The sequence below is a fragment of the Lygodium microphyllum genome, chromosome 4 (genome assembly GCF_053477565.2).
Source record: "Lygodium microphyllum isolate KBCC chromosome 4, Lygodium_microphyllum_v1.1.10, whole genome shotgun sequence".
Taxonomy (NCBI): Eukaryota; Viridiplantae; Streptophyta; class Polypodiopsida; order Schizaeales; family Lygodiaceae; genus Lygodium; species Lygodium microphyllum.
In genome coordinates this window covers 102,527,601-102,538,385 of record NC_141138.1, presented here as the reverse complement: position 1 = coordinate 102,538,385, position 10,785 = coordinate 102,527,601, and the positions used below count along the sequence as shown (strand labels likewise).

The 10,785-nt window shown below is 36.8% G+C and overlaps 1 protein-coding gene across 6 annotated transcripts in view; it reads left to right on the top strand.

The window, feature by feature from the left end:
• Positions 1-315: 315 nt before the first annotated feature.
• The window catches only part of LOC148037406 (uncharacterized), a 31,345-nt gene continuing 20,875 nt past the window's right edge, over positions 316-10,785 (top strand). For 2 of the 6 annotated variants that reach the window (XM_087676311.1, XM_087676317.1), the window contains exons 1-3: positions 317-637; positions 773-878; positions 994-1,070. In XM_087676311.1, the coding sequence (XP_087532437.1) occupies positions 831-878; positions 994-1,070 (125 nt within the window). In that variant the 5' untranslated portion in view covers positions 317-637; positions 773-830. Of the gene's footprint in view, positions 638-772; positions 879-993; positions 1,071-10,785 lie in introns of all 6 variants that reach the window. The other 4 variants (XM_087676313.1, XM_087676312.1, XM_087676314.1 and 1 more) reach the window with 4 other exon arrangements.

Here is a 10,785-nt window from a genome sequence, read left to right as displayed (position 1 = left end):
GAAGAAGAAAAAATAGGAGAGAGAGAGAGAGAGAAGAAGAAGAAAAAGAAGAAGAGAATTCGTCACTTTACAAAGTGGGCAAAGAAGACTCCCCGTCCAAAAATGGGCAAAGAGTTTACCTGTTTAATAGGTAAACAATAGATCATGTCCTCGGGAATGTGTAAAGAGCTGCGAATGCCCAAACCCGTTAATGACTCATGAGTGTTTTGATTGGTTGAAGCGTACAAAGTGGGTGTCCGCCGTGATTTGGTGTGTAAGAAGCCTACGTTCGAAAGAAAATGTTTGGAGGCCCTATAAAAAGGGCAGACAGTCGCTTCTCCATCGAATGTTAACAATCCCGCCTTCATGAATAAATGAACAGGCGCAGTAACGAAGCAAAATGAACAAATAAGGCCCCCCCGGTCTTCGTGGTGAGAACTGCGTCTCGCGCGTTTACTCGAAGCAGAATGCTTTGTTCTTTCGCATCGATCGCCCTGTGCATGCCAACGTGCGTCGCACAGGTCGGAGCGCTTGTATTTCACACAAACAATCTCAGTGCTGATCACCTGGCGATGACGGACTCCAAGTCTGATCAAAGAAAGGTTTAGGGTTACAGATTCTGCTAACTGCAAGAACTCGTGCGAAAACATGTTTAGTGGTATGTCGCAATTTGTCCCGTACGGTTGGTTGAGTTTTCTGCACTGACCGCTCAAAATGTTATCATTGCTACTCATCTTTCGCATTAGTATTCATTTAACATTACAACTAAGACGTGCTTGTGTTATGCCCATAGTAGCGTCAACTGCTATGCAGAAGTGTTTCTGAGGTGTTCACGCACCTTAATCTGAACTATGAGACCTTCTGTAAATCATTTCCGAGTTCCCTCTGCCCCTTCACTTGTAAGAATTGTTAGTTTACAGAAAGTTCTGCAATGTTTGATCTGAAAGTGTGCTAACACTTAAACGCGAAGTTGTGGCTACACTGATTCATGAACATCTGGCTACCTTGAAGTAGATTTCTTTGCCGGAGTCTCAAAGAAGCAGATCAAGGTTACGTTCCAAATATGATTACGTGAGGGCTTCTGTTGACAGGTCCAATTAGTTTCTTTTTCATTATATAGACGAACGGCATACATATATCGTGTATGGTTTGCTTGCCTGAGTGATCAAACTTTATCCGATCTCTTGATTAATCACCAAAGTATTATAAACTATGACTTGTCTGCCAAGTGTCAATGCATACATTCCACACACGTGTGTGCCTGAATGATTGGAATCTTTACCATAGTTTCCCTTTTAATCACTGGAGTTTTGAAAACTATGACTTGTTTGTACACCATAAGTACATACATCCTTCACACGGATTTTTTGCTTCATTCCAGTTTCCAGCTTAATCACTGGAATATTGAATATTAGACTTATTTCATACTTGACACATAAGCCAATATTAAAAATTAGGCCTGAGATTGAATGTCAGCTGTGTGCAGTAGATCAAAATGTCATAAAAGAGCTTATCTATTAGGTGGCCAGTGCAGTACTTTACTCTGGTGTGGATATAGTTGGCAGAGCTCAAAAGCCCTAGGCAAGTTACATCAGCTATATTACATGCACATCAGTTGCAACAAGGGGATTGTGTAACTTGGCACTGAACAGGTCCTAAGGTAGGAGAACTTTGTTTGGCTATACATGACAAAATGGTGGGTTTGCAAAAGATGCTACAACACAATTGGTTTTATCTATACCCTAACTTGCCTCGAAGAAACGAGTCTAGCTTCTCATTCCAAGCATGGCCGTAGAGGGCTTTCTTTAACTTGGATACCTTACCATCTGAGGGAGAAAAGCTAAGGGGTTGCTCTACATGAATCTCCATCTTTAAGTCGCCATTCAAGAACAGAAACTTGATTTCTAACTAATAAACTGGCCATCTCCTATGATTGACAAGAGCTAATACTATATAAATGGTGGCCGTACAAGTTGTGGGTGCAAAAGTATAATGGAAGTCAACACCTAGTCTCTGCACAAAATCCTTGCAACCAACTACGTCTTGTGTTTGTTGAGTGTGCCATCATTAAGATACTTTTATCTTAAAGACCAACTTGACTCCAATCACCTTGTGATGAACGGGCCAAGGGACAAGATATCGTGTTCTGTTCCTTTCAATAGACTTCAACTCTTGCTCCATGGTCTTCCATCAACGATCATACTACAACACTTTCTTTATTGATGTCGACTCCCTATCTTGCATGGCATGGATCATCAAATCATAGTTAGGACAAATACGGTTGGTGGAATGTGCATGGTTCCTTTAAGATCACTAACTAGGACACTGAATAGTACCCTCATATTGGACATACTATTAGCACAATACCTTGGATGCATGCTAAATATATCTAAGATCCACTATATACGAGAGCTGTCCATCACTAGAGAAGTGGAAGTGTTGCCTTCCTCTTGAGCATAAGGTAATGCTTTGGACCCTTGGTTAGCTGAACTTGACTGAGACCAATCCAAAGTTGGCTCTAATTGAATCCTTGAGGTAAAGCTATAACAATTGAGGATGGTCTACCAAGTCATCCTCTTCCATCCATTTAGTATCCATTGGTGAATAATTTTGAAACTTCATCAAATATCTTTCGGAAACTTTATCTTTGATCTTTATTTATTTATGTGTCAAAATTTGCTTAAGTATCAACATCTCATCTAGCTTCTCAAGCTTTGGTTGAATTTCAACAAATACATCATCAGACACACCACATGAAAATGTCTCAACAAGCTCATATGAAAGACACTGTGCATCTATCACTATGGAGGTAATTTTAACCTATAAGTAACATTGCTAATCCTCTCCAATACTTGGAAGAGCCTATAATATCTCATACTCAGCTTTGGATATGACTCCTTTCTATCTTTCATCGTTTTCAGCCTTGTCTTTTTAAAACATAACAACGCATAATAGCCATTTGTAAACTGTAAAGCGTGTCTATGGTGATCAGGTGTCTTCTTTTGCTTCTTTTTAGACCTTTGAAGAGCATACTTAACCTTTGAATATGATGCATCCATGTTTTCTACATATCAATCAGTCTCAAAGATCTTATTCTTTGTGTGCAAAATAGGGGGCACTTTCTTACCATCTTCCATAACCTCAAATGGAGCTTTGCTAGTGGAACTATGTACTATATTATTGTATGTAAACTCTACCAAAGGCAAATATTACTCTCACTGTGACTTATGGTTAGATACATAGCATCTTAAGAGATCAAGCACTTTAGAATTTGCCTCTTTTGATGGACTATCTTTTTGGGGATGAAATGATGATGAAATTTTAGTGTGGTGTCCATATTTTCAAGTAACCCCTTCCAACCAATTGGTCATCTGAGGATATTGATAATTTGTGATGGACTTTGGTACTTAAACACATGTTGCGAAAATAATAATGCCATATGATCAACCTTTATCTTCCTCCTCATTAGATGTCTTGATAAATTATTCAATATCATGTCTCAAAGGTCAATAAAAGAAATGCTCTACTGCTTTAAGTGTAGCATCAGTCCCTCTATGCCCTACATAAGGAGGAGCATGACTCTTAGTGATCACCTTAGGTCTTAATTGCTTTGTAACACACAGTTGTCCATGCATCATTAGAAAATCATTTTTAAGCACAAAGTGCTCATGCCTTTGGCCATTGCAAAGCTGATCATATACATGCACAAAGTTTGAATCAGTAGCATAGTGAACTTTTATGGCATCCAACTGAGTGTGATATACCATATTGATAGCCAAAATTTGAGGCTTATGTGATAATGCGTCATCCACTAGATTCTTTTTCCCATCTATGTGCATAATTTAAAAGTGAAACAAAGATAAGAAGTTGGCCCATCTCATGTGCTTCTCATACAACTTAGTCCGAGTCAAGAAAGAGTGCAATGTGAAATCAATTCCTAAAAGATAGTGTTTCTATATTGAAAGTGTATAAATTATAGCAAGCAACTCTTTCTTGTAGACTTGCAAATTCCTTTTTGTACCATGAAGAACATGACTCTCATATACCACGACTTGGCCATCCTACATTAAAACAGCCCTTATGTTGTTCCCACATACATCACATTGAATAATAAAAGACTTTCTTAGATGAGGCAACATAAGCACATGATTTGAAGTTCTTTTTTCCTTTAGCTTCCTGAAATTTGTAGTGTTGTCCATTGAAAATGCACACTCTTCTTTTGCAAAGCATGGAGTGGAGATGTAATTTCAACAAAGTTGTGCACATATTTCCTACAATAGGAACATTGGCCTAAAAAACTACGGATCTTGTGCACATTGTTTAAAAGTGGCCATAAAGATATTGCTTGAACCTTTGCCTATAGAATGCCATCAGTTGACACAACGTGTCTTAAAAAGTGGATCTTATGCGAGAAAAACTCGCTTTTCGTGTCATTTATAACTAGCCTGTGCTTATATAAGTCATTAAATACAATGTCCAAATGTATTCTGTGCTTTGCCTCATTCTTGAATAGACAATGATGCCATCAAAGAAAGTGCTCACAAATTCCCAATGGGGTATGAAGATGAAGATGCGATCCATTATTCAATTCAATATGGTAGAAATATTTGTAAGTCTAAAAGGCTCGATAAGAAACTCATATAACCCAAAAGATGTCTTGAAAGTTATCTTAGGCACATCCTCCAATCAAATGCGAATTTAACAATATCCACATTTCAAATCTAGACAGTTGAATACAGTAGCCATAAACGTTAGAAATGTTTAGAAACGAAACGTCAAAAATGTGTTTCGTAAGTTTCTTTCAAGAGGGGGTAAAATAAGAAACGCGGGTTTTTTTATATAGGGATTTTTAATAGTTTTGACTAGGGAAAGATGTTTTAAACCTCTATGAAACTCTCTCTTAAACAAAGAATGGCTAATTGAGCTTAAGTGATAATAGAGTCAATCGAGAATAATACATTATACGTTATATATCCATGATCCATTATTGACTTGTCACTTTTATCAAAGTTAGTAGTCTTTGGACAAGCTATACTATAGTTTAGAACTCAAACATTATGATTTATACATATCATACAAAGAAAATTGAAATTAACATGTAAATAGCCATATTTATAATATTGACTAAGTCAAGTTGCAACATCATGATTCTCATTTCAAAATAAACTGACAAAATGTCAAAATCGAGAATGAAACAGAATATATCATAAATAACTCATAAATGAGACTAAAGTCGTATAGTATTTAAGTCTCAAGACAAGAATAGATACTAGATTGAAAAAGTTCAATAACTAAACAAAATCACAAAAAAATTAGTCTCTCGTCCAAAATCTTGAGCCCTCACGAGTCATTACACACTATCATCATGTTTAATATTGCCCCATAGTTTTTGTCAAAAGAACCATGTTTTGGGTTCCAACTCACTAAATTTAAAAAAAAAAAAAACACCCACGTTTTTTACTTTTAGAAACGTTTTGTACTTTAAGAAACGGTTTGCAAGTTTGAAATTCAAAGAAACGTGTTTCTTAGCTGCTATGCGGTTGAATATGGCTGCTTGTTGCAATCGATCCATAACATCATCGATCTGAGGGATTAGAAATTGATTATTTATCATGATTTTATTTAAAGCATGATAATCAATGTACATATGCTAGATTCATCCTTTTTTTGCACGAAAAGCACTTTAGAGCAAAAAGCACTTTAGAACAAAATGGAGATGAGCTAGGTTGAATCAATTCTTTTTCCAACAATTTATTCACTTGAGTCATTATCTCCTCTTGCTGGGCTGCACTTACCTTGTAGGGTGGCTTATTATCTTACGATCTTCTTGCTTTTCAAATGGTAGTTGCCTTGATAATGTTTGGGAAAAGCAATCTTTTAATTTTACATCCAAGGTATGGGCCTTGTCCATATGTTGAATAATGATCACTTTAGTATGTGAATCAATCATTGCATGCACACGATGGCACCGAGCCATACCAACCAAGACATTACAATCCATAAAGTTGGCTCCTACTCCATCGTCAAAGAAGATTAACTCAGTAGCATCATTATTGGTTTGACCACTAACAACATCTAGCACCAAATCAACAGATGTTTTGGGCTTCTTTTCTTTGGGATCTCCTTGATTTTTTGAATTTTCAGCGTGCTACCTATTGTGATTGTCCTTAGTCATGTGACCCTCCTGTTCACATTTATTAATGTCTCTGAACATATGTGACCATGGATTCCTTGCCTTTGGCTAACCTCCAAAGTGTACCTGTAAGATGAGCCTCGGGAAGGGCAAATTGCATGTGTTGAAGCTGGTCTTGTACTTGTATGACACAAAGTAAGAAAGATCGAATGGTATCCTTGGGCTTGAACTTCATTTGTTGTAGCTGTCCATAAAGAGTGACGGCAAAAGCATAGGTGAAGGACCCTCGTACAACATTTGCAGCTTCACCCAAATCGCGGGAAAAGTCATCATCAATATCCCATGGGAGTATAGCTTCGTTGCGCAAGCACAAGCAATGAGAAGACAGAGGTTGACGCTAAAACATAGTGAGTAATTGCAATTAATGTTTGCATAAAAACAGATTGCCAAAGCGTGCTGTCCCCAAAATGTTGATGGTAGATTGCAAAATGTTGAGGAAAAGAGCAGAAACCAGGCCAAAAAGTAGTAGAAGATGGTTTCCCAAGTTGGAAATCAATTGCAACAATCAAGACCAGATCCAATCAGCAGCAAAAAAGCCAAAATGCAGACTTGAAGCAGTAGAAAACAGTAGCAAGAACCGAAACAAGGACAAAAGAGAAAAGCACAAAAGAACATTTCAAAGAAGAGAACTCAGAAGAATGACATGTACAATAGTGAGTTACTGGCTCATAGGCATTGACACTGCTAGCTTCCTCTATTCACAGAACTTATAAGTGTTGATTTGAATGAGGAGGGAGCCTGGTATAAATAGAGAAAACAATGCCAAAATAGCAGTAGGTCGGTCAACAAATATACATCATAATGACCATTAAAAAATGCCTAAAATATCTAGCCATTCATGGCATAGCTTAGATTCACACATGAGTTGTCTAGCTTACTAATATCCTCCTGGTATTTCTTTATCCTTACTTGCAAATGGACGGAGTACAATTGAGATTCTCTAATCTCCTTCGCTAATCTGTGTCTCGTCATAAATGATCAATAAGCTTTCAAACCAATTTGTCCCTTGGCTTGCTCGGGGATTGGCCTTCGTCGTGCTCCTTGAGAGACAATAGCCCCAAATTTGATATTGGCTAGTTGGCCTATTGAGTCTACTTCAAAATTTTCAATTTCAATCACTAAGTTCGAGTCTTGGGCTCTCAATCCTGAGTATGTTTTCCAAGGCAGCTGTCAAACCCTAACTTTTTTTGTGAATCTCCACCTCTAATGGCTCAAACAATTGAATTTTGTTGAGAGAACTTGAGAAATAGCGAACCCCCATGTATAGGGTTCTCAATTTAATTTGTGTTTGAATTGTCTCGAAATCAAGGGGGGCAAATTGGATCTTGATGTTGTTGGTAATTGGTAATAGCCCAAGTATCTGAATTTGTTGAGAGATCAACTATATTTCAATGTATCATAGATTTGTGGCAATACATGTTGAAGAAATACCGCAAGGGATGCCAGTTTTAGGGTCAATTGGATGTTCATTGTACCGGATTAATGTGGTAATATATTTATTTCAGATTAGTGAATTATTGCTGTAATTTGAATTGAATCAAGTCCTCTGCCATGCTATTTGTGAAGGAAGACTGGTTATGTGAACTTCCTTGCTCCCACATCGGTTCTCTACAAGTTAATTCTTGATCTCAACTTTCCATTATAGATCCACTTTGGGATAGCAAAAAAGAGGCCATTACCTCAGCCAAAAGTTGCCCAAAAGCCAAGACACTAAAAGACAGGTAATAATCAATGAAGCTTAGAAATTATGGTCATCTCTTGCTTGTGAACCCCATCACTCATTCTGTGGGGGAACATTAAGAGCTCTACCCTTAGCAATCATTCACCTTAAGATCAATTTGGGCCTTTTGTCTATCCATTTCATCCTAGGACGCCCATTGTGTGGTGTCCTGTTTATGCATTTTGATAGACATTGTCAATTTGGGAACTTAGCTTAGTTTATACATCATCATCTCATCCCCCACATGTAAAGGTATGTTAGGGTTTGCACTGAGAAAATACAAAATGCACGAATACGACTAAAGAACAATAACTCAGACAATAATGCAAAATGCAAAAACACAAAAACACAAAATACAAACAGAAAAGAAAGAGAATTTTGAAGTGAATGAATTAATGTCGTAAATGATGGAAAGAGTGTACAAGATTGAAACGTTTTCCTAGGATCCAACCTGTACATGAGACACGACACAAGTCAAACTCACTATAAAGGGAGTGGACATCAGACTTACCTCCCAGCCGTAGGGCCAAATAAGCTCAACCTTAAGCCTAGGAGCTAGCGGTACTTTAGGTCATGATCACATTTCAAGGGTTGGCATCCTATACTACCAACCCATACCATTTCAAAGTATGGATACGTCCAACATGCCAAGAATCCAAGAGTGGTGATCACACAATTCATGTGTACAATGGGACCTTCAGTCCTATTTATAAAACTCAGTTGTCCTAACCTTGAAGTGTCCTTAGAACATTTGTACTAAGTCACTTTGTAACCACCATAACCAATGTTACTAGCACCCATCCAAATGTCCAGGGGCATGACATTTTCCCCCTTGTGAATTATTACTGTTCTCAGTAATATTCTCAAGGACTAAGTGAGGAAAAAGACACTTCAGTGAATATATCGACTCCCAAGTAGCCTTCGTCTTTAGGCAAATTTACCACTTGACCAAATACTTGGGATAAATGGTATGATGGGATCGTAAGGTCAAGAATCAAATTGGGTTCAAAGTGGAATATAATGATTAGTATCCTCAAGCCGCGGAACTCTACTCACCTGGCCCCAGTCGTTCTTTCAGATGACTTACGCGGAATACAGGGTGAACTCGAACTTTTGATGTAAGCATAAGAAAGAATATGAGAATGACAATACTTTGAACTTAACCAACTCAATGAATTATCATCATGAAAATTAGGAGAGAGAGAGAGAGAGAGAGAGAGAGAGAGAGAGAGAGAGAGAGAGAGAGACCACGTTGAGAGGGGAACCGACTCCTTCTCCTTCACAGGAATTTATCAAAACAAACCACGAGCATCAAGTGCTTAAACCATGTACAAAAGGATTGATTCATTGCAATTTTGAAAATTAGGATTTTGAAATTCTAATTTCTATAAACTGTGGATAGTAAGATTTTTGTCTTCTTTAGTGCTTGGATTAGATAAAAATAAGTAGAAAGTGCTTATCGAATGAGAGATAGATAAGAGAGTACAAAGCATATGGTTGAAATTTTAGCATGAGAGCTTATTTCAAATGAAAAAAAAGACCTTTAATATATAGGTGTGGGGCTTGGGTGCTCAAAAGTGAAAAGTAGAGACTATAAATGATGAGTGTTTATTTAAAATGACAAGTGTTGGGACACTTGTCTCTTCAAAATGACACATGTTTTCTTCTAAATGCCATATATCACTTTTATAGAGAAAGAAGCTTTTAAACCTTATACTCTAAAGTCCTCTAAAATGGTTACGAACTTGAGATAGGTGTTGAAGACAAAATTGTTCATTGTGAAATTTCGAAGCCTTTGATATGAACAGAATTTCAATTTGAGCAACTTTAAAAAATATGAATCTCCTAAAATTTAAAAGTCGCCAAATTTAGATTTTGGAGAGCTTCATTATATAGATTTACTAGTTCATGGTTTTTTTCTTCGATCACAAGCATTTGGTTTCACTTTTTGAAACTGCTTATTATATGGGTTTCTAGTCAATGTGCCTATCTGAGTGTAAACTTAGTTATCTGAGCTTTTTGGTGAATCATACTACTCGACTAAGCTTTTAATTTTCTCTTGGGTATCTCATCAAGGAAGACCCAAATATAATTATCGGGCGTTTTGACCATTGGCCACACTTAAATAAAAAAATGAATCATGAACATTTAGTTATATCTTGAAACACTTAAATAATATAATTTGCATTTCAAAGTACACGAGCATCGTTGCAAGTATTTTTGGATAGTCTTTAAAATACTCTTTTGGCATCTATTTAGAATCTAAATGAGAGTACTTTTTAAATTTCAAAAGGAATTATCTAAAAATGTTTCTTCCTCGTTTCTTGATCATATGAAAGACTATTATAAGGCTTCAAAAGATAGATATGAAAAGCATTGTGAATTATTCAATGCTTTGGAAGTTGTAACTTGTAACAAATATTATTAATCTTTTTAGTGACTTGAAATGGCTCATAATTTCTCGTTGCGAGCTTTGTGACTTGGGATGAAGGCTTGTTAGAGCTTCTTAGACGAGCTTTGTCAAATTTCAGCCACACCTAATCTCTTTCTTGTAAAATCAATCATCTTCGATGCTTATTTATTGCTCTTTTTTGTTTTTCTTGAGATCTTTGGATAGCTCATCTAACTTGGGCAAAGTTGTATCCCTATCACGTATAAACTCATCGGTATGAAGTATCTCCTTCTTTGTTTTGAGAATATGTAATAAAAGTAGTTTTTTATATATGATCTCAAATGGTGCTTTACTTGTAGAAGCATGACCTGTGTTGTTATAGGTATATTCTACTAAAGATAAATACTTTTTTCATTGTTGGTTGGCTTCATGGCAATAGCACTTCAACATATCCAATATTGTGAGATTGACTATCTTACTTTGATCATCTGTTTAAGGATA